Genomic DNA, 25,129 nt, shown 5'->3' with positions numbered 1-25,129 from the left:
GTGCCCTCCGGCATCCCGACCTCCTGACCCTGCCATTTATCCAAATCCTGTCTTTCAAGGCCAGACTCAAAGGCTGACTTCACTGTGAAACCTGCTCTGCCTACTGGGTGCCACCCTGATCACTCACTTCTTAGACACGTGCTCTCCTACTTGGTTTTGTGTAAGTACCCAGCCTCTGAGAATTCTTAGTTCACCCGTTATCGGGTAATGAAGGCACATACAAAGAACCCTATAAAAATATTCATTATGATATATATATAGGACTTAAAACCAAATCTTCAGCTATGAACAGCTGACTTTTAGGAATTACAGGGAGAGCAAAACTTCTTGTGTGATTGACACAGTAGACATCTTAGCTTAACATACCCGGAAACTGACTCTGATTCCCCCCATCTCAGCCAATGGCAAATCCTGTTAGCTCTGCGTCCGAAATATATAAAGTATCTCCAGAATCTGATCCCTTCTCATCCCCTACTCCATTATCGGTCCAAGCCACCATCTTTCCCAGGTTGTCCTCAGTCTCCTAAGAGGTGTCCCTACCTCTGTCCTTGTCTCCTATGTCTGATCTCAACAGAGCAGCAGAATGATCATGGCACTTTGAACTCTACTCAGAACTTGGCTACGGCTTCCCATTCCAACATAAAGTAGAAGCCAAGGGTTGCAGAGAGGCCCACGTGACCCTACGTGATCTGCACCCCCACCCTCTTCACGTACCGCTGCCCTCTCTGCTCCAGCCCACAGCCTCCTTGCTCTTCCCTTAGATTGCTTCAGGGGCCCCAACCCCACTTTTTTTCATGTTTTTACTCAATGTCACTTCCTCAGTGAGCCTCTCAGGGATGTCTGGTTCAAACTGTAGCATCCTTTCATTTGCTATCTCTTTTTCCTGTTTCATACATAAATAGTATACTTTCTTTTTTTTCTGAATAGTATGTATTTTACTCAATTTCCTTTCGTGCTCCATGACTGTGTCAGCTGCACGAGGACAGTGATTTTTGTTTGTTCACGACTGTATCCCCAGTGTCTGGAACAGAGTCTGAGTTGTGGATATTGCATTATTAGCTTTTGAACGAACAGCGACTGTTCTGCGCTTATGAAGCTACCAGCTGAGGGGACCTGATGTCTTTCCATGGTGCATATCATAAAAGGAAAAAAGCTGAGGGAACAATTCAATTGTCAGGGTCGGTGACGTCCTCTGGGACTTCCTTTCAACTTGCATTAGGTAAAAATAACCCTCCTTGTAGATGAGAACATGACACCAAGATGAAGGACATCAATGTGGCTTCCTAGCCTTGGCGCCTCTTGAGACGGAGCACAGTGAGCTCACTGCTCTGACCCCTAACTAGACAAAGACCCAGGAATTCCAGGACTTGGGGATTTTACTGACTCACGTGTGTTTACACATTTGCTTTCCCTGCCCCCCACCACGCTTAATTCTTCCCAAGTACACCTTTAGGTATATCAGAAGAAATGTAAAAATGTAAAAATATATTTATAACTGAAAAGTATTCACTTATTGGCATTTAAAAAATTACTCACCACTGTCGACTGCCAGGAAGAGGGCAGTGTATACGCTGTTGTGGACGAATGGGGACTCGCGGTCCAGCACAGCAGTGGTGTCAACAGTCCCGTTGATGGGGTTGATATTCAGCCAGCCTGCTGGGTCCTTGTAAACAGAATACCTGAAAAAAAAAAACCCCCAAACGACGTCAGATTACATTCAAAATAGATTCAAGAAATATTCAAGGAGTACTGGGCACAAGCTCCCAGGTTAGCTGCCAGATAATTCTTAATACAAATCCGAAAACATCATTATAGCACAGTTGTTCATTCAGAAAGTAATGACTGACCATTAACCCTGGGCCTTTTCTGCTTTAAATATTTTGTACATGCACCTCCTTTATTCCTCATGACAAGCCTGGGTGGAAGGAGCTCCTATCTGCCCAGCTCTCATAGAGGCAGAGTTCATGGCCTGTCTCCTGAGTCCAAGTCCAGTTTTTTTGTTTGTTTGTTTTTGTTTTTACACCTTGGATGCATCTGGTATGCAGACTAGGCAGGAGAAGCATTGTCATGAAGGTACAGGCAAGGCACATGGACGCTTGGAGGAAGAAGTAATTATCTCTGATGGAGGGTAACCCTGGGGTCCTCACAGAGGATGCAGTGTCTGAACTAAGACAGAAAGAATGGGGGGATATTGTCAGAGAATGAGAGGACAGACACGTCAGGAAAAGAGAAGAATATGAATAACATATGGAACAGAGATATCACTAAAAATGTAAGTTCCACAAGAACAAGGGTATCTGTTCACTGTCATGACCCCAGCTCCTAGAACATTACTTAGCACATATACAACACTCAATAGATAGCTGCTGAGTGAATGTTTAGGGACCACAAGGTAGATGGTTGTGGTTGGAAAATAGCTTCTCTAGGGGAAACTGAAAGAAAACAAATTTGGAGAGACAAATTATAAAGAACCTGAACCACTGTAGTACGGGGTTTGGATTCTGGATAACGGAAACCATCAAAGAATTTTAAAACGTTCTTCTTATTTTTCAGGTTGTTGTAAAAGTAATACATGCTCATTGTAATAAGTTCAAACAATATAAATGTACATTAAGAAATGAAAGTCTTATATATCAGGGAGACTGACTGAACATGACCCAGATTTCTTTGAACTGGGTGGCTTGGTATATGTGGGACTGTCCCAGTGACACCTTGCTAGTGCTCCAGCCACGTTAGTACTTAAGCCAGAAAGATGCTTGTTGGTGTTTTTGCCATTCCCTACCCACCAATGTTTGGAATTCCTGTCCCTGAAGAGACATGAGAACTGTCAGTTCATCAGTCTTATACAGATGCCTGAAGTTGACCATCTCTGCCTTATACTGCCAGCTTTGGTTCTAAGAATGTTTAAAACTGGATTTAACCAAGAAGATGGCAAATCTCTGAACGAAGAGTTTGGGGCAGACTACCATCCCAGTCTTCACAGTGGAAAAGATGTCTACGTCCTAATCTCAGGAACCTGTGATGTTACCCTACATGGTAAAAACTTTGCAGGTCTAATTAAGGATCTTGAGGTGGGGAGATTTTTTTTGGATTATTGGGAGAGGAAGGGGCTAAATGGCAACCACAGGTGTCCTTATCAGAGGGAAACAGAGATTTGAGACACACAGAAGAGAAGGCCATGTGACCATAGAGGCAGAGACTGGAGTGACGCAGCCACCCGAAGCTGCAAGAGATAAGGAAGCGTTCTCCCCTAGAGCCTTCAGAGGGAGGATGGCTCTGCTGATGCCTTGATTTTGGCCCAGTGAGGCTGATTTTGGACTTCTGGCCTCCAGAAGAATAAATTTCTAGCCACCAAGTTTGTAGTAATTTGTTACAGTGGCAATAGGAAATTAACACAGTAGATATAATATCCCCACTTACAGATGAGGAAACTAAGGCACAAACCACACAGATCCTAGGATTGTAAAGTCTGGACATGCACCCAGGTGGTCTGACCCCAGAGCCCATGTTCTAAACCCCCATGCTAAGCCGCTTCTCAGCAGAAGATACGCCCTGAATTTTGAGAAAAAGTTAGCTCTGAGGATAGAATCAGGGCTCCTCTAAGTGTAATGGGTCAGATTATTCATGTGTAGGAGAGACCAAGGGGTCGTCCACACATGTGTGGCCAAGGAGACAGGGATCCACCAAGGTTCCTCGTCACCACTGACTTGGAGGTAATCTTGGACGGTTACAGCGTGACTGTCTCCTGAGGGAGGCTGTGGTCACTGAAAGGAGGGGTGGTCAGCTGGTCCTTGAGAAGGGGACTGAGGAATAAGAAACATGGGCTGAGAACAGGCATCCAAGGAGCCTCCAGGAGCCTCTGGTTGCAACTCAGCTGCCTCACAACAGGGAGCACCGCAGTCATGTCCCAGCCTCACCACCAGCTAAGGAGACCCTCCACTGGCTCCCAGGCTCTGCTGAAGCCTCAGCACCAACCCCCGGACGTCTTTGGGCTTCTCAGAGGCACTGACAGACCCTCTGACACAGAATTCTCATTTTAATTCACAGAGAGGCACTCTGGTTTATTTCAGCCGCTTGTGAACTTGAGTCACATGAACAGACCCAAGCATCTCTGTGCACACCAATCAAATTCAGTTTTTATACTGAAAGCAGACGGGCCAGACCTGGGGTTGCAGAACACCACCAGGAAGAGGACCTTGCAAATGCTTCCTGGAAGGCATCGGATCCAGTCTTCAGTATTAACAGCCTCCGGGGCACAGCATCTGTTACCGTAGGCACGTCCGTGTGCCCGACACAGAGTGAGGCCAAACAATACCAAAATGTCGGAGCCTGGAGCTGAGAAAGGTTTACTGCAGGGCCATGCAAGGAGACGGGTGTCTCATGCCTTAAAAAGAAATCCAAAATCCCCAAAAGCTTTCAGTGAAGCCCTTTTACAGGAAAGGTGAGGGAGGGCCGTGGTTAGCTGTTGCAGACTTCTTGGTGTTGGATCCTTCGTTCCTGAGGTCAGGTCACCGTCGGGTCACGGTGTTCCTGTAAACCTCCACCAAAACAAACGTTACTCTCTGTTCTGACAAGTAAGGGCAAGGTCCCAAGGCTCAACTTTCGCTCTCTGAGGTCCAGGCCCTGGCTGAGAGGAGGGGGTCCCCGCGGCGGCCAGTTACCCTGCCCGGGAGCGTTCATCCAGCACCCAGGCTGGGTCCTCCTGCCAGTGCCCAGGCCCGGCTGGCAGTGCCCTCAGGGCCAGGTCCCCAGACCCTGCCCGGCCATCATCACTGAGGGAGCCAGGCACCCATGACCCAGCCGGCCCTCAGGCTTTTCATTTAACCTGGAGAGAACCATTTGTATGGGATCAACACGAGTACACGTTGTAGCAAATACCAACCAGGTGAATTCCCAGCTCGCGACTATTGCCCTGCTTTGAGAAGAGCCCCAAACACAGAGGTGGACCTGAAGTAATGATGTGCACTGTCCTCGCAACTTAACCCTGACCTCTGGCCACCTCCTAGGGGGAGACAACTGATCTAAGCTGGGCCAACGGAGAGACTGAACGGAGAGCTGAAGCTGGCTGAAGCTGGTACCTTAACGGCAGTGTCCGTCTACTCCCGTTGCTGAGGCCTCCATGGCCCTCGACCCACGGAGACCGCCGTTGCCATCAGGTCGCGGAGGTGGGGATGCGGGAGTGGTTTGCAGCTTCTTCAAGGCCTGGGCCCGGCCAGTGGGCGGCCGTGGCGAGGGCTCTGGAGCTCTGCGGGACACAGCCACCAGCTCACCGGCCGGCCCCGGGGACAAGGCCGTGATGCGGAAGACCACTGCGAGGTCGACTGTTGGCAGAGTGGGACCTCTAACCGCCACGCGAAAAGTCTCGCGCTAGGTCTCGCGATAACCGTGCGGCCGCTCCTCCCCTATTACACATCCATTTAATAAAATAGTATCAACACAGCAGCATGCAACGCCCAACTGAGCATTTACTAGGCGCCAAGCGCTGTTCTAAGAGCTTCCCGTATCTACTTCCCGTATCTACTTTGTCAGCCTTCACATCAACCCTGTGGGGTCGGTAACATTATTCCCATTTTACACATGAGCGAACTGAGAGGATGCTGGATGCTACAGATCTTATATTTGTCTTAATTTTTTCTATTAGTAAATTACAGGCTGCAGATTTCTTAGTTTTAACTTCCGTCATTTTAAACCGACTTGTATATAAAAAAAAACTTAAGTAGGATGTTTTATTTTTAAAAAATTTAGCACTATGACTTTTTGCCAAGGAAAATGATAAATATTGAATACTATTCCGGTGCAAAACCAAACCAAACCAAAAACAACAAAACCCCTCAGGGCGATAAATGCCTTTGCCAAGGTCAACAGCTAGTGTGCAGCAAGGCTGGGATCTGAACTTGGTGCCAGGGCCCTGCCCAATCACACATGTAGTCAGCATGATGGGGGAGTTAAAAGCATAGACTTTGGAGTGAAAAAGACTTGGATTCTGGCTGTGTGACCTGGGGCGAGCTAGTCTCTGTGATTGTTTCCTCCTCTGTTAGGTGGGACAATCCCAGTGACCTCAAGGGTGGCTGTGAGGGCAAAGTGAGGCCTGACTCCAAGTGGCTGATGTGTGTGTCGGTGGCCACTGAGTCAGGCCCAGGTGCTCTCTTTTGACGTGATCCACACCGTCCTCAGAATACTTTGGAAATATATGACTCAGCGAGCCCTGGGGAAACAAGGTTTTGAAGCTGAAACAGTGATGGGGAACAGATGGAGAGAATGAATGAGGCTAACGGAGGTTTTCCCACACTCCCTTGATGCCTCAATTATCATTTCCATATTTCTTCAAAACAGAAGAAATGTATTACTCATGAGAATGAACTGCTTTAAAAACACCAGCCTTTCACTTCAATAGTAATTTACATGTACACCTGGCAAAATGCTACCTTCTAAGACCCACCCGAAATGTCTCCTCTGGGTCCCCCCGTTTGAGTTCCCCAGTTAGAAGGATTAGTCATGCCTTCCTCTACATCCTTATAGGTTAAAATGCCTTTAAGAGCATCATATGGGCCCTATAGGTTTGCCACCTTCACCAACTTCTCAATGTCAGGATGAGGTTAAAGTTGGCTATACTACTGCATGCTTACTGTGCCTGGCTTTGTGCTAACCACTCATAGACCACATTTATTTATGTGGTTTGCAACACCCTGATGAAGTGGGTATCATCACTGTTATAAAGAAGAGACGACCAAGACTCAGAGAGGCTTAGCAACTTGCCCAAAGCAGCACAGCTAAGAAGTAGCTGAGATGGAATTAAACACAGGTGCGCCAGATTCCAGGCTCTGGATCTTAACCAGGATACTGTGTGTTTATGCCCAGGAACAGGTGTTGGTCATTCTGCATCCTCAGGGCTGAGCAGAGTGCCCGAACAGGTGGTCACCCAGTAGAGGTTACTGCATCCTTTCTCTTTCAGTTGGAACAATCAAGGAAATGGAAAATGCAAAGAAAAGTGACATTTGTTTCCCAACTTATCAGGTAACAAGTTCACAGTTGATCCAGGAGTGATTTGTGGTGGTTCAACATATTTGAAATCATGAAAAATTTAAATGGATATTTAAATATCCATATTTTATTCCTTGATTAATCAACTCAGAGTTCAGATTATAAATAAAAACTGAATGAAATAATCTAGCTTTCCACACTGGCAAAGAATGCTCTTTGATTCTCCCGTCATTTTTTTGTTTTTTGGGGTTTTTTTTGGTCTTACGCTGCTACAGTTTTACAGAACAATGAACATGTTTGCTTCTTGAATAAGAATATTCAGTAAAAAGCTTACAGATGTTAATTGGAAGCTGTCCCCTAAGAACAACGCCCAGTGGTTTAGGCCTGTACCCATCACATTTCCAGTGAAACCATGAGCTTGAGTGGTTTTACAGGATAATATTCCACTATTTTATTTTCCTTTAAAAATAATCAGGTCTCCATCGTTGTCCTACTTAATTGCATTTCTGCTGGGCCCTTTGTTTCCCTCTATTAGCTGATGTATTTTGTTTGGTGCCTCTTCCAATCGGAGACCTTAGGGAGGTCTGCCCGTGCCGCAGATCTCCTTGATGCCCATCTTCCTGCGTCTCCTCAGAACCACAGCCACGGAGAGAGGAGGACGGGGTCATTCCATTTACTGAGAATTCCCAAGTGCCCAGTGCTGGGTTTCACCGTGCCCACGCCCTCCAAAGAGCTGCATGGAAGCCCCTGGAAGTAGGTGTGATCCTCCCCAACCCTGGAGCTTTTTACCCCAGAGGGGAAAACAGCTCAACACCTATCAACCGACCTGCGCTTCCACCTCCTGGCCTATGAGCCCTTGTGTCAAATCAGCCCTTTGGACCGACTGGCCAGGCACTCTGTAAGTTTCTGCATTTTCAAAGGTGTCTTTTTAATAAACCTTTAGTGCAAAAATACTGGCGTGCAACATATTTTCTGTGCTTCTGGGCCTGAAAAATGCATATGCCTTATTAAATTGGAATTTCCAGGCAATTTATCTGTAATGTGACCTTTGTTTGTTACAGGGGAAGAAAAATTAAATTAAAAACAAGACTCATTTCAGTCTGTATGTAGCTTCACAGGAGCTGCTCACGTGCTTGCCAAGTCTCTACCTCTTCCAGGTGTCAGCGTCGAAAGACACAGGGCAGGCTGATTAGTAGATCAGGGCAGTGGGGAGGCGGGGAGGGGGGCACCTAACCACGGTCCGGGCCTGCTTTCCTTCTGGGAAGCGGGTTTACTGTCCACAGGGTCCTGGCAGAGCAGGGAAGGAAGCTCCCAGGCCAGAGGCCCGGGCCTGGTATTGACCTGGAAGGACTTCCAAGCCAGGGGCCCAGCTCTCATGGGGGGAAACCATCAGAAATATCCCACGGGATGGCATGGATTGTAGGGAGGGCTGGTATTTTTAGATCAACATATGAGCCTAAGCGCAGCTCATTCTCAAAGCGGAGTCAGTAAGCATGGAAAAGATTATGAGAGCCTGGAAAATGAAAACAAGGAAAGGGGAAATACAGAGTGATTTTCTATTCCTACTGAAGGAAGCAAACAACCCTGTAAAACCACAGGGAAGAAAGGAAACAGTAGGTATATACTCAGCTCCTCACTTAATTCCAGCCCAATGGGCCCCCTATGTTAGACGCCATATCTGCTTGGGTGATTCCAATCAACCATTTTATTTAAAAACAGAACTAGAAAGAATTCCCAGCAGAAGGAAATACAATGTTTTGAAATAGCTCATGTAGCTATGGCTCTGAGTACAAAGGAAAGGGCATATTTCAAATCTCCTGACAAAACATACACAAGAGACTGAGGGACCAGTGGATTCCAGAATCCTAGCTCAGTTACACAGCACAGGCCGTCACAGCGTTTGTAGAAATCTGTGGGACAGCGTTCTCTCCCGCTCCTGGGGAACCAGAGCCAAAGAAAGCAGTCTTGCTAACAGGACGGACTTCTCAGGGACGGAGAGATGCCACAACCAGCAGACGTGGACAGGAAGAGCTGCTCAGATCCCTGCCATGACAACAAGCAATGCATAACCACACCTAAGGAGCTCACTTTCCACCCTGCAGTGGACAAAGGTACGTTTGGTGTGAGTCCGTTATCTCTACTCTGTCACCTGAAGGAGGAGGTGGAATCACTAGGGATTATCTTTTGCTTGGACCACTCCAGTGCACCTGATTCTTGCTTCTATTCTACTTGCTACAGTCAATTCTTCAAAGAGCAGCCAACTGAAAATTGACCATTTTCAGTGTATATCTCATTTGGTGTAAGTTCCTGCTCAGAATCCTCCAGTAACTTCCCTCTGGGCACAGAATAAAATCCAAACTCCTGACCATGTCTCCAAGGCTTTGCCTAACTCTCCACCTGCCTTTCATCTCTCTCATTTGACTGTGTCTCTGGTACCTAGAAGAGTGCCTGGCACACACTGAGTAGCTACTCAGTTGTTGGATGAATGAATGAATGAACAAGCCTTCTTCAACATGCTTTGACTGACCCAGATCCTGGGTGACCCAGAATTCTAAAGGAATTTTGTCCCGAGGTGCCCCATGGACAGACCTCTCAAAGAGGCTACTAGACCATCTCTCTCTCTTGTTACAGCCAAACTCCCACCTACATGCTGCTTCAGACGTGCCTTCATTGGGCTCTGACCTCACCCATGCTGTCAACAAGGGGATTAGTTAGATTAGACTGTGTGTCGGTGGTCCCGAAGATCCCCGGCCTCCGACCAGGTTCAGTAATTCACTAGGAGGATTTACAACCCTCAGGACATGGTCACACTCCTGGCTAAGATTTATCACAGGGAAAGGATGCAAAACAAGATCAGCAAGGGGAACAGGCACATGGCGTAAAATCCAGAGAAATCAAGCAGAGTCCTCTCCCAGGGGAGTCACACAGGATGACCTTACTTCCCCAGCAATGAGCTGTGACAGCACGTGTGATGTGTTGTCTACCAGGGAAGCCCAGTAGGGACGCAGGGCCCAGGTTTTTACTGGGGGCTGGCCATGCAGGCACCCTCTCCCTGGCAGGGAGCAAAAGGCTGACTTTCAGAAGGAAAGCAGGTGTCCAGCACAAACCATATTTTTTGGCACAAAGCCGGAATTCAGGCACAGTGAGCCCTCCTCCCAGGTAGGGTGCTGGGAACCCTCCAGAAATCCAGCCTTCCAGGCATCAGCCAAGGGCCAACCTTGCCAGCAGGCCCTTCTGGGAACAGCAGTTTCAGGCTCTTGTCTGCATGTTCCATGATCAGAACAAGGAGACTGATGGATCAAAAGAAATTCTACTTCTTTTCAGAAATCATTTAATTCCTGGTTCTCCTGAAACCATGTTAATTCTAGAGACCACATATCCAAACCCGTGAGGAAGCCAGAAATCATGAGGGAACATGTTCTGTAGGTGAGGTGATGGCTGGCTTCCACCCTCTCCCGTATACCCAATGACACGCAGATTAGGTCTTTGGTGTTTATTGCAGAAAACTCAGGCAACACAGATAAGCAAAAAGAAGAAAATTAAAAGCACCCTCACCTACCTCCAGAAATAAGCATTACTAAAATTTGGTCTACAGGCCAGACTATGTACAGATACACGCATGACACATGCATGTTTTTAAAGTGACCATGCTGTTCACTCTCTCATTTTGAATAACTCTTTGCTGGGTGTCTCCAGGTGCCGAGTGTGGTGCTGGGTGGGGCAGCAGTGGAGTTCCTGCTTTGTTGGAACTTACACTCTGGCAGGCAGAGAGGATGTTAATTAGTAATTTACATTAGTTATTTAATTACGCTGGTGATGACTGCGGCCAAAGCAGTTTCCCTCACATAACACATCATGTTTTCTATTTTTCAGTATTGGCTTTCTGTTGTATCTAGAACTGGAAACACAAATTCATTCATCACCGAGGAGGTGCCACACCATGTGTGTACGTTATTACGTATCATCGCCCCATCAGCCTGGAAGGTAGATACTATTACCCCATTCTACAGGTGAGGAAACAAAGGCTCAGACTGGGCCAGTAGCTTTTAAGTGGCAGAGCTGTGGTTCCAATACAGATTCTCTGTCTCCTGAACGCAGTCTGTATTTTTGTTTGCCTTGAGAATAGACTGTGAGGGTTGGTAATTTTTCTATGCCATTAGCTCTCCAGATCTGGCTTGTATCAGGGTTACCAGGTTGCTGAGTATGATGGGGCCTTTCTGCTTTTACCAAGTTCCCCAGGTGGTTCTGGTTTACTAAAGCTTGAGATCTACCACTCAACCCACAATGATTAAACTCGGAAAGAAACCCTAGGACTGTGTCCTGTGGGTGGGTTTTATTTAGGGGGTTAACTCAGGAACATGGCATTGGAATCTACACAAGAGTAACATTTCCTAAAAAAAAAAAAAAATACCCAAACTATTAAGCTGATATAATACTCTTTTAAAATCCTACTTCTGTTTATAAAATTTCATACACCCTTGAGAAAGGTTTAATATAATACAGCACATGTGTGTGAATTTAATACCTTCATCACTAGAAAGTCTCAAATAATATTGTCTTAAACTGTCCTTTTGTTGGAAGGTTCATATTGACAACTTCTAAGTCAAATTAGAGACTTAACCACTGGGACAAACTACTCAGTTATGGTGGAGATACCAATGGTAACTGAGGTCTGAGAATCATTTGTTCTAAAAAATTCTTAGTCACCACCTGCTCTCACTAGTGGGAGAGAAAGGGGCGGGGCCCCAGCCAGCGGGATACTGACCTTGCTCAAGATTATTGTGATCTTCTGAGCCTGCAGAAGACACTGTCGCCCCCCGACCTGCTCCTCCGTGCATGAGTCCTGTGTGCATGGAGCCTTCCCTGCCAAGCAGAGGGGAACTGACATTTCCCGGGCACCAGCTACTTGCCGGGATCATGCCTGTCATCTCCAAACACCAGTTCACCACCTGTTCCAGGCAAGGCAGGTCTGCTGCTCACCTCTCCCAGCAAAGGTCACACCTGCTCTCTTGTTTGAGGCCATTAATCCTTTGTTATAATTTGCTGCCAGTGTCCTTACAAAGGTGCTGATAGGACCTTCTGTGACATGGCCTTGGGACTGGGCTCTTTCTAGTTTGAGCTTCATCCCCATTCTGCAAACTTATTTCCGAAGATGATTTATGAAGTCTCCCACCCAGCCTTCGAAACCTACGTGAATGCAGCAGTTATTAAAAAAGGAAGCAAAGTCCCCACAGCCCTGATTATAAATGTCTTGTAGGGTGCTCTCATTATTGACTCAGGCCAAAATGATCACAAAGAAATACAGAGAAATCTAGCAAGACAGATTCACTGTGTAAAGTCACAAATTTAACAGTGTCAGAAAATTTGGGAAACTGGGACCCTGGTACAGTAACTACATATGTGGCTCTTTTCAGTAACAGGCTGAGACTTCAGATTTCTGAATCCAAGAACACATTTGTCAACTCTAGACAAGAACGTGAGTTGCTATCTTCAGTGTTGGTGAAAATATTAAACAGATGCTTTAAAAAGGAGGACACACTACGGAATTCCGAGGAGTCAACGTCCCAGGATTTGCAGGGTGTGTGAGGACGGCCGTGTGCCTGGTCCACGCGGTATGCGGTGGGTAGGTGGCCCTGGTGCGGTCAGGTGTGCGGAGCCACAGAGCTTCTGACAAGGGCAACAACGCATCTTGGGCCCCTGAGCCTCCCGCTGCCCGAGGACGCCAGCTGTTCCCTCATTCTTGCCTCCCCACCATCCACGCATCCTGCTCCCCAGACCTGAGGCCCCCAGCCCTCCACCCTCCCAGCTTTCGTTTTAGCTGCGGGTTTCTGCCGGGAATTCTGTCCCCAGCTCTCTGCTTGGCTGGCTCATTATCATTCTTCAGACCTCAGTTCAAATGTCACCTCCTTCCTACCCAGCCCATCTACGGGGCCTCCCTCTCCCATCGACTCCCCATCCCATCAGGCTGTTTGCTTTCCCACTGGCATGTGCTGTACCCTGCAGTCAGCCTGGTAATGTGGTTATGTATTGATTTACTTGTTCACTGCCCGTCTCCCCACTGGAATGTAAGTTCTACAAGAGGACAAAGGCTTGTTCACAGCTGTCCTCAGGGCCTAGTTAGGGCCCAGCTCGTGCTGCAAGTTTAGCAAGTGTTTGCTGAATAAATAAATAAGCCAGTATGGTTACATGGAGGCAGAATATAAGAAGAGTAGTCAGCCGGTCCAAAACATTTACTTTGAGCCTTGTTGTTTTATATCAAAAGTAGTATTTACAATGGACATTCCTCAATGGTCCACTGCAGCATTTAAAGTCTCCCAGGACCCTCTGGGATGGTCCACATGAGAGACTTTTACTCATTTTACATGTTTCCTGTCTAAACTCTAGAAAAGGAAAACTTATGCTTTCTGGATGAATCAACCTCTTCTAAACTGACTTCCCAGAAGACTCAAAAAGAACCCAGGGGGGCTTCCCTGGTGGCGCAGTGGTTGAGAGTCTGCCTGCCGATGCAGGGGACACGGGCTTGTGCCAAGGTCCCGGAGGATCCCACATGCCGCGGAGCGGCTGGGCCCGTGAACCATGGCCACTGAGCCTGTGCATCCGGAGCCTGTGCTCCGCAACGGGAGGGGCCACAGCAGTGAGAGGTCCGCGTACCTCAAAAAAAAAAAAAAAAAAAAAAAAAAAGAACCCAGGTAATTCTTTGCACTTGTCTTGATTGCTTGGTTGTTTAAAAAGAACATCACGTATGCTTTTTGTGTCTTGACCTTTTCATCTAATTGTGATTAAAAGAACACCTCAGTTTAGCCAAGAAGGAAGAGTTGTCTCCAACGTCTCCAGTTCCTAAAACAACACTCCTAGAAGGAAATAAGTGAAAATCCCTTAAAACTCTATATATTCTTTGATCTAGAAATTCCTTTGCTAATAATTTAGCCTGAAGAAATAGTAAGGGAGCAACTTCTAAAATTTGGGAATGCTGGGTTAATAAAATCAAAGCTTCCCCTCCTTTGCAGGACTTCTCAGAGCCTTGAAAATGTAGAATCACACTGTGAATATCCAAGAAAGGGCCTCAGAACACAGCATTACTCAAACTTACTTGGCAGAGTTATTTAGCTACAAGAATGTTTCTTCCATCACTGTTCATTATAGAAAAATTAAAGAAATACCAGGTAACTGTCTATCAAAAGTGATTAGTTACCCAGATAATGAAACACCATGCAGATATTAAAAGGCATGATAGGATTTCCCTGGTGGCGCAGTGGTTAAGAATCCACTTGCCAATACAGGGGACACGGGTTCGAGCCCTGGTCTGGGAAGATCCACATGCCGCAGAGTAACTAAGCCTGTGTGCCACAACTACTGACCCTGTGCTCTAGAGCCTACGAGCCACAACTACTGAAGCCTGCACGCCTAGAGCCCGTGCTCCACAATGAGAAGCCACCGCAATGAGAAGCAGCCCTAGCAAACTGATACAATACTATATAAATATTAGGTTGAATCATAAAGTTGCCATTTTATTGGTCAAAACCCATCAAATATCAGCAGTTTCATATGGCCCAATCTAATCATAAGTGTATATACAATAAAAATGACATGTCATAATTGTGCGTTTTCTGCTACTGGACAAGAGTTCTTTGAGGTCCAGGAGACACGTCTTATTTATCTTTGCTTTCTCTTCTCCCCAGGCATCCACTGGCATTTGGTAAACATTGATGACTGATGAGTAAATTACCAAGATGAGCATTTTGAATTCCCGTTCCAATAGAAGGCTTAATACGTCTCATATCAAGGCTAGTTCTCTCATTAAAAAGAATTACTGTGCACTTATCGGCAGGAGCTACTGAACTGTTTGCCAAGACCTTTTCTTCTCACTTCATAGGAATACAAATTAAATGTGTCTTTACAACACACACACACATACACACACACACACACACTCACACACAGCCCAGTGTCATCCAACCCTTCTTGAGTCACACCACTCACACACACAGGCTTGTGGCATCAGAGGACAAGAGTAGGCATCTTCTCCCCAGGCTCCTGGGTGGGCACCAAGGACTTGAAGCCCAAGGTCAAGGATGGGCTGGGAGGCAGAGAGTGAGTGGTATGTGGTCCCACCGCCCCCGGTGTCCTGATCTCTCTCCTCACACACCATTTCCACTCCTGCCTCTCCAGACCACAGCCCAGGGCATCTGAGCGTGTGATGCTGGGCTCTTACTCCTGCGAGGAGCTGGGGCTCTGGATATAGTCACATTTCTAAAAGCTTCTGCTATGCAAGAGAAAAAGAAAAGCACCTTCCCTTCAAATGCATGAGTCAAAATTGACACAAAATAAACTAAATCCTTGAATCGCAAAAAAATGGCCAAATCAGCAGATGCAGGAAAAGGCTGCCATTTCCTGAAAACACGTGGTTTACTCTCTGGCTCTCCCAGTGTGGACCTTTGAGCCAGGCTGTCGGCTGGTCCCTTCAAGAGATCTGTCATTCCCAAACCTGGCCGGTCCTTGGGCCTGGTCTCTTGGAAAGCTACTGCAAGCCTTCTTCAACCTTTGAACGTAATTTTGTCTTTCAGGGCCTCTACTGTCAATTTACTAACGTTCTTGGCTTTTAAATCTCCTTCATTGACATTTTATTGTGCAAAACTGAATATATTTCCTTCTCAAGATGGCAAGGTTGGAAGTTGCTTCCTTGAGCGCCCACCACTAAGATGGTGGTCCATGGGGGAGATGGGTAGGTTTGTGATACAGCAAGTAGAAGAAAATGGTAGCATCTAGGTGATGGGTGAACGAGTGCTCACTGTAAAATGCTTCCAACATTTCGTGCGTTTGAAACTTTCATAAAGTTGAGGGAAAAAAAGGATGAATGTGTCTTTTTTTGGGACAGTAAGCACCTTCTGTTCCCACATTCATGTCTTTCTACAAAGAGACCATGAACCTTAAGGAGGTCACACACTGCATGACTGCATTCATCTGAAATCTCCGGGCTAGGCAAATCCATAGAGACCGAAAATAGATTAGTAGTAGATTAGTAGAAAGATTAGTGGTTGTCTATGGCAGAGGAGAGGCAGAATGGAGGTGATGGCTGAAGAGAATAGATTTTTTCTGGGGTAATGAAACTGTTCTAAAATTGATAGTTGTGATGGTTGCGCAACTCCGTGAATATACTAAAAACCATTGAAATGTATATTTTAAATGGGTAGATTGTGGGGTATGTGAATTATGTCTCAATAAAGCTGTTATTTATTTATTTATTTTTGGATGCGTTGGGTCCTCTTGCTGCGCGTGGGCTTTCTCTAGTTGCAGCGAGCGGGGGCTACTCTTCACTGCGGTGCACGGGCTTCTCATTGCGGTGGCTTCTCTTGTTGTGGGGCAAGGGCTCTAGGCAGGTGGGCTTCAGTAGTTGTGACACGTGGGCTCAGTAGTTGTGGCTCGCGGGCTCTAGAGCACAGGCTTAGTTGCTCTGCCGCATGTGGGATCTTCCTGGACCAGGGATCGAACCCGTGTCCCCTGCACTGGCAGGCAGATTCTTAACCACTGCATCACCAGGGAAGTCCCAAAGCTGTTAGATATAAGAAAAATCCCTTCAAGGAAGTGAGCTCTCCATGGTTTCCAATGTGATGAAAGCACAGCAAAACAAGACAAAAACCAAACACCCTTCACGTGATGCTCTTCAGAATATTCTAATGAATTGCAGAAAGCCAAAAAATGACAGGGATATTTTGATTTTCTTTCATTTTTGCCTGCTTGACATATGCTGGGTCAAATGAAGAACTCTCTGAGTCTCATCTATGGGATCTTTATTCTTACTTGTAATGACTGCAGCAGAATGGGCCATGGTCACTAGTTGCCTGGTCAATGAATGAATGACAAACGAATGAGGGAGCAAGCACCCTGCTCTTGCCTTGGCTGTCACTGTCTTTGAATGAATGTTTCACTTATTCACTTATTCATGAAGGTTACAGCTGTTTCTTCATGGTATCAAGGATTCTTGTTTCTCCCCAACCCAAGCAGGAGTCCTCGTCTTGTCACCAACTTGGCCTGACGACATCACTGCCCCTCCTGAGCCTTGGTTTCCCGTCTACAGAACAAAGGGCAGGTTCATCGATGGTCTGTAAGGTTCTTTCTAATGCTAGTAAATTATGACAGTCTTTACCCAAACAACAGTTATTCATGGCTGAGTAAAAAGTTATAAAATTATTCCTGGTGGGTAGCTTCAAACTGAAGTCCTGGGAGTTTCTTCTACATGATGAGTGACATTTCACAATATAGTGTAAATGCAGAGAGTAGAAAGTCAGTCATTAAAGGTGAGAAAAATAAACAGCTGGCAAAGAATGCCTGTATAAATTGCTCACTCTGACTTCAGGGGGATAATTTTTTTAAAGTAAGATCATGAGAAGTAGATTTATGTCCCCAGATCCAATGCAAATGCAGGATTTGTACAATAACCATTTATCAGGTTCCGTAGACCTGATTTATGGCCCAGCGTCCCTACTTTGTATTCTGATGGGCTCAGAAAGTTAACTGACAAGACAGAAAAATAATATCCTCCGACTCACTGCAGATGATGGGTTATAAATGAGCACAACTTGATTTTCTGCTCTGGAAAAGCAGTGTTTTGAAACTCTCATTAGAAATTAGTCGTTAAAGCTGTGCCCAAACTTGACTGTTTGGCCCATTGCTTTATTGCTGGTTTAGTCATTTAATTTCCTGACAGCGTTGGGCAGGGAAACTACTGCCTTTGCTTTGGAACATTCTAGGTCTACTTCTTTGTCTAGATTTAACACCAAGTCAGCCAGACTGTGCCCAGGACACATTACACTGCTGGCCCCTACAGAGGTTTCGTGCCCATGTATGACAAGCTGGGTGGCACAGATCCGGTATCCAGTGCATGGGATGATGGGAAAGCCACCCAGGTACCTTTAGCCCCCACCTGCTCTGTGGGAGACACTGCGCTGGCCTGGAGCAAGCAGACACAGAGGGATGACCGGGCTTCTGACCCTCCTTCCCCAATATTAGCGGAGAGACTGAAGCAGTGTTTACTGGACTGGGTGCGCTATGGTTCTGGCCCCAGAATCACCTGCGGAATTAAAGACACAGATTCCCAGGTCCTGACACTGGACTTCTTGATCTGGTAGGTCCGAGGGAGGGCTTAAGCCTCTGTGATTTTAACACCTCCATCGGTTTTTGATGCTGGTCCAGGGCTGGGCATTTGGGATTCACTGGGCACTGGGGCTCTGCCATTCCTTTAAGCAGCTGGAAGGCTGAGGTATAGAGTCCAGTACATTTGATCTAAGGGGGATCAACAAGCAGGTCAGGAACCTTCTCCCTAGCTGGGGGATGGCCACGAAGCTTCCTTTTCACTCTCCATGTCCAGTTAATCACCAAATCATTTTGATTCTACTTTCTTCATGCTTCTCAGATCGGCTGCACGTCTCTGAATCCTCTTCCTTGCTGCTCTGGTCCTGGCTGCCATCATCTTTTAAGCGGCCTCGTGGCCTCTTCTCTCTTCCCCTAACATCTGTCTTGTGCCTGAATGAGCTTTTTCTAAAATTCAGATCTGATCATAACATCCTTCTGAGTTCAGTCCTTCAGGTGTCCTGACTGCCTACAGATCAAGGCTGAAATCCCACAGCGGGCCACAGAAGACCCTTTACTGTCGTGCTCACTTGTTCAGTGAGCAGCTCTAGCCTCTGTGCCTTTGCCTACATTTCCTGGGCCCGCACACCCTTTCCCTGGTCTGCCTTCAAGTCTCAGCTTGGCTATCTCTTCCTTCCTTGATTCTTACAGGCAGACACAGATGTGCCTTCCTCCCTGCCCTTGTCATACTGTCCTGTTTTGCCCTTGAATGTCATTTTCATCACAGCTTTTATATTTATAATTATAAAGTGTTTGTTTATACAGCTACCCTTTCTTCTAGACTAGGTGAGCCTGGATAGTAGAGGCCATGTATATTTTGATGTCTATATATCCCCAGGATCTGTGAATCCTGGGGTTGGATGATCCTGGAACTGGTAGGAAGGCTGGGGAGACACACAGGGGTTTACCCAAAGGCCGTACCAGGGGAGCTACTCCTAGCCAGGTCTCCTCTTGGGGTTGCCCTGGTTTCAACACAGCTCTTGTTCAACCAGCAGCCTGTATCTCTGCTGATCTCTCTCCATCAATAACATTATTCCTTTGGGGAGGCCGATACTGCTCAGGTTGGTGGGGAATGGTGAGCTAAGTGTAGAGGTCTCCAGGAGAGCTTCCCAGGACCCCTTCAGGAGGACTGAGGAGAGGAGCTCCAAAGTAATTTCAGGAGGCCTGATTTGAGCTTGTTCAAGTTCATCCACACATGTATTCATACATCTATCCATGTATCCATCCATCCATCCATTCACACACCCATCCATCCATGTATCCATCCATTTACCCATTCACATATCCATCTCTGCATCCATGCATCCAAGCATCCATCCATGTATCTATCCATTCATGTATCCATCCATCCGTTATTTCAGTATTCATCAGATGGCTACTGTGTGTTAGGAACTCTTATGTATTCCTACATCTATACAGAACTATTATGCTCTAGAAGGAGCAAGATTATTAACATGTAAACAGACAATATAATAATTTCAGAGAGTGACACACGCTCTGGAAGCCGTCACATCGGGTAACGGTACAGGGAGCACCTAGTAACAGGTGGGCAGGGTTAGGGAGGGCTTATTTAGAAAGCAGTGACCAAGGAACGCCTCTCATAGGAGATGACAGATGAGACTTAAATGAAAAGGAGATAGTCAAGTAGAGATATAGTGGGGAGAACATTCCAGGCAGAGGAAACCATGGTGAGCTGATGAATCAGGGAGGAGCCTCCAACTGGGAAGCAGTTTGGGGATAGTGGCTAGAACAGAGGCCAGCAGAGAGACCCGAGTTCAAAGCCCCACTCAGTCATGAACACCTGTGGGTCACCGTGAGTGGTACCAACCTTTCTGAACTTTTTCTCTCCCATATGTAAAAAGGAGACGCTAAAACCTTACTCATAAGGTGGCTGTGAAGATTACATCACACGTGGCGATTACAGCACACTGTCCTTGGCAGGGGGTAGCTTCTCCAACTCACATATTTCAAAATCCTTTTGCCAAGTGAAAGTCACCATACTTATTGCATCAGAATCCTGAGACGGGAAAAGATTGATCACCTAGGTTCTGGTAACCAGTTTCAGACTGACACTTCTATCTGACTTCGGTTTCCTTCCATATTTTAAAAATACTCTATGTACTCCCCTTTATTATGCACGTCACCCAGCTCTAGTTACTGTGAAACTAGAAGGTCACAGCTTGGCTCAAAAATATGGCACCTGTCAGGCGCATGATTTAAGAACTTGGCCTTCCTCAGTGGAACCACAGTGTAGTAAAATCCAGTCAATGATTCAATCCGTTGCTGCTGAGTAAAAGCTGGGAGAAATCTTAAGCTGCTATATTAACACTAAACCTTTCATTAGTAAATGTTTTTAGTAAGATGACATTGAACCCCCTACTTCCCTCCTCCAGTCTCCAAACAGCTCAGCTTTGGAAGGAGGGCCAGAGACTCCGAATAGGAAGCTGTGACTGTGCTGGACGAACAAAAACCTCAAACCCCCAAAGAAAACCAAGATAGAAACAAAGCACCTTACAAGGGTGTGGGCCAACAGGACACACAAACCCCATCTGCTCAGGCCTGCTATTTTAGGCTTCCCTCTTTTGATTACATTCACATCTGGCTCTTATTTTCCTTTTAGATTGCCCGAGGTGCACTGCTCGAGGTTCAGCATCTGGTTTTCCAAAGGAAAAAGAAAGCCCAGATTAGTAGCATTTGCCCATTTTCGTGGTGTAAATACTTCCACTGTGACTGACTTCGAGTCTCTCATGATACCATGGAGTGCAGAATTGGACAGAGATGGTAACAACTGGCTCTTGTGAGCTGCTCTGAACTGGCTCTGGGCCAAGGCTGCCACACCATCACCCTAATGTCATGACCACCTACTCTGGTTGGGTGCACCGTCAGGCACACACACACGACAGCTCATATAATCGTAACCATCACTGTTTCAGGCAGGGATTGTTATTACCAGTTCAAGGATAAGGAGACTGAGCTCAGAGGGACTGTGTGGCCCACACAGGCTCATGCCATGAGAAGGTGGCACTCTGCCCCCGCCCCCATTTCAAGCCCTCCTGTTTCTTCCCTGGATCAGTACCTTGCTTCCCAACAGGCTTCATGACTGCCGTGTCCCTGGGGTCCTCCCTCAGTGCTCTTTTGTGTATATAACCATCTACCCCCGTTCAGAACTGAGTCCCGTTTACTTAGCTTGCCCTAGAATGCAGCCTACACTTCCTCATACAATCCCTTTACTCTGGCAAAATGGATTTCCCCACTGTCCCCAGGTGTGCCTAAAATCACTGACCACCCTCTCCCATCAGCTCTTCCCTACCCTGCTTACCCAGGATGGTCCCATGCAAATCCTGGCCCCTCCTACCAGCCCTCCTGGACCACCTTAATCCCTGGGGCTCTCTTCCTCTCTTCAGTGTCTACAGCGTTTATGCCTGGGCTACTCGCTTGGACCTCAGCACCAGTGGCTTTTTAAAAAAAATAAGTTTATTTATTTAATTTATTTACTTTTGGCTGCGTTTGGGTCTTCACTGCTGCACATGGGCTCTCTCTAGTTGCGGCGAGTGGAGGCTACTCTTCGTTGCGGTGCGCAGGCTTCTCATTGTGATTGTGGTGGCTTCTCTTGTTGCGGAGCACGGGCTATAGGCACATGGGCTTCAGTAGTGGTGGCACACGGGTCAGTCATTGTGGCTCGTGGGCTCTAGAGCGCAGGCTCAGTAGTTGTGGCGCACGGGCTTAGTTGCTTCGTGGCATGTGGGATCTTCCTGGACCAGGACTCGAATCTGTGTCCCCTGCATTGGCAGGTGGATTCCTAACCACTGTGCCACCAGGGAAGAATGCATCAGTGGCTTTTGTAAAAACTCTGCTGTTTGATTTCTTACTGCTTCCAGGAGACCACAAGCTACTGGAAGGTAGAGACAGTGTGGTCTGCATAATTATAGAAGAGCCACAGACTCTTGGTCAGACAGGTGTTTAAGAACAGTGCCCAGAGCAGAATGTATGTGACTTGTCCACTGTAGAGCAATTGTAAGGAAGGGTTCCACTACACTGGGGTCTCAGACCCCACAGTAGCCTTACGAGAACGAACTCAATCTATTAAAATATATTTTAAAACAGCGAATCTCATTCTCTCCTCCCTTTAAACTATATTTACTTGTTACAAAAGCAAGAGAAGGCAATGTCTCTATGGCTGAGTGTGCAAAAGACACGAGTTCTTCTGTGCTCTGTGTATGGGATACAAGATACATCATAACTCAGTTCTCCGATCCACAGAGTTTTGGAGGATAGATGGGGCTGTCAACCCTAAATGAAGCTGGTCTGGACGGCTGCGGGCTGTGACCTTCAGGTGACTCTGGCCGAGCCTTCAAGGAGTGGTCACCCAACCCTAGCAGCGGTTGGCTGTGCCTGCATTTCTGGCTCCATCTAACAACCACTCCAGCCAGAAAAAGAGTGTGGGATTCTGAAACTATGGAAACATGGTACTACTGATGATGCTGTAGGTGCAGACGTGAAAACTCCCAGGTTTGCGGAGATTCATACCTCGATGCCGAGACCCCCCACCTCTAGGAACACCCTGCTGGAGCCCTATCCATTTTGGACACAGTTATGAGCCACTCCATGGAGGGTGTGTCAGGGAAAACATTCTGCAAGGATCCTGCTCCATAGGAGAGGTCCCATGGGACTTATCTTCCAGAATGGACCACTCCTGGGCTTGGTTTGCATGGAGTCCACATCTGGCTCTCGTGAGCCAAGTCAGGGTGCAGAAGTCAGCGAGGGCAAGGTTTGACAAATTCTGGAATCAAAATCACTGTCGTATGTGCCTGATCAATGGAATGCCACATGACCATTTGCCTCTCACTATTAATTTGCCTTAAAAGGGGGCAGAGACCAGAAGAGAGGATGAGTTAGTTTTAAGAGACACTGACAGTGCCCTGGCACTCGTACCCCTTTAGAGCACATCAGGCTGGTGCCACCTGCCAGCACCTCCATTTCTGTGTCTGAGATCTTGCTCTGGCAGCCAGAGCCCTTTGCCCACCTGTGCAATGGGCTGGAGTGCTGGGGAATCAGCCCACTCAGAGTGCCCCTCCCCCATAACCGATGGGAATTGACGTATAAATACCCCAGCTCCATCGCTTTGGGTCAACTAAGCCTCCACGGGTTCCTGGGGTTCCCCGAGCAGGACTGGCCCCCTCTGCCCACAGCGGGAGCCGGCTGGACAATGCAAAGTGCACTGGTGCATTCCCTTCCCTGGCTCACTCGCCACTCCCTTGCTGGTATTTCATGAGATCACCTCCCAAATAGACAATTTGCACCCAATCCCTGTCTCAGTGTCTGCTTCTGGGACAACCAAAACTGAGACAGTTGTGTCAACAGAATTCCTATCGGGCAGTGGTTGATTCTTCCGGAAGCCAGTGCCTAGACCAGCATGAAATGACTTCATCCAGGATAGTGGTGAGCTAATTACAATGAGCTCTCCTTAGTGTTTCAACAACAGGAGAGGAAACAGAGCAGAGGAAGTCCTGAATGGGCTTCCATGAACGAAAATCCAGAGAAAGGTGTCTGGCACACCTGCAGGCTGAGGTTTTAACGAGCTGCCTCAGGATCACAGAGATATAACAGGCTTTGCATGCAGGGGCGGTGGTTAATTGACCTACTTTTTCCCAAACTCACTCTTTCAACCCTCACTGAAGCCCTGCAGGCAGGTATTTCATTACCACTGAGAGATAATCAGACACTGAGACACTGAGGGGTAAAAGGTCCTCATCAATCCCCACCAGACGTGAATGAGGTCACAGATGGGGAGACCCAGCCCTGGCTCACTCAAGCACACAGTAGGTGCTCACTTAATAAGATTTCCTGTTTCTTCCTGCTGTGCTGATGTACCCCCTCAGAACAACAGCCTGGCCCATTTCTCAGGTGTTTGAGTCTGTTTCATGCCATAGAAGAAAGATAAAACTGGGACTCTTGTATCTGGTATTAGGGAAGTAGGCAATTCAGACCAATCCTCCCACTAAACAAGCTATAAGATGTAGGAAAATATATATAAAAAGAGGAAATGGGGAAGAAGTCAGGATGGGTTAGAAGACTGTAGGACTGCAATCAGTACAGGCCTCTATTTTCTCACACCCTTAATGGCTATGACCTCATTTTTGAGGGGAGTCTTAGAAAGTTTTGCAGGTAATTTCTTCAATCTGAAAATTTAGCCCTTTCCAAAGAGTTTTTGATTTTGGGGCCAACAGGGGGAGAAAGAAGTGGAGATGAGTGTTTCCAAGGCTTGGTGGGGGGTAGGAGGAATGAATGGGCGGAACACAAGGGACTATACGGAGTGAAACTACTCAGGACGATACCGTCATGGTGGACACATACCCTTGCAGATGTGTCCAAACCCACAGGATGTACAACACCAACAGTGAACCCAAACGTAGACTATGGGTTTTGCGTGAAGAGGTATGTTCGTCAGTTGTAACACATACTCCACTCTGCTGGGGTGCTGGTAATGGGGAGGCTGTGCACGCGTAGGGTTAGCGGTGTGTATGGGAAACCTCTGTACCTCTCCCTTTGCTGTGAATCTAAAACTGTTCTAAAAAGTCTATTTAAAACAGTGGGCAAGTCTAGGTTTTCCCAGCTTTATGGAAATAAAATTAACTCAGCAAAATGGAAGACGGTATCAAGCATACAATATTAAAGGTAAATTGTATACACAGGTGAAATATTTCTGATAGAACACTCATCAAACATGGAGGGAATATAACCACAGATTGGGAAAGTGGAAGGGAATGGACATATTCCTCCCCACTCCCCACATGCCAGTTCTTCTCCCTTCATTTTGGTAAAAATACTCTGATTGCTACCACCCCATCCCCATTAACGTCTGTCATCAAAGTCAACCATCCCCTGGCTACGGGTGGGCCTTGACCCAAACCAGGCCGTCAAAATCACTCTCAAGTCCGACTCCAGGTCTCGGCAGACAGCTGGCGCTGAGCCCACGCTCTGATGCTGCTGCCCCTGGCCTCTCACCTGACTCTGGGTCCCA

At 46.9% G+C, this 25,129-nt stretch overlaps 1 protein-coding gene across 1 annotated transcript in view; it reads right to left on the bottom strand.

The window, feature by feature from the left end:
• The window catches only part of CDH13 (cadherin 13), a 1,057,374-nt gene that overhangs the window by 34,086 nt on the left and 998,159 nt on the right, over positions 1-25,129 (bottom strand). The window contains exon 11 of the mRNA XM_060083563.1: positions 1,537-1,679. Within this exon, the coding sequence (XP_059939546.1) occupies positions 1,537-1,679 (143 nt within the window). The remainder of the gene's footprint in view (positions 1-1,536; positions 1,680-25,129) is intronic.

The sequence above is a fragment of the Mesoplodon densirostris genome, chromosome 19 (assembly GCF_025265405.1).
Source record: "Mesoplodon densirostris isolate mMesDen1 chromosome 19, mMesDen1 primary haplotype, whole genome shotgun sequence".
Taxonomy (NCBI): Eukaryota; Metazoa; Chordata; class Mammalia; order Artiodactyla; family Ziphiidae; genus Mesoplodon; species Mesoplodon densirostris.
This window is presented reverse-complemented; position numbering and strand designations above follow the sequence as displayed.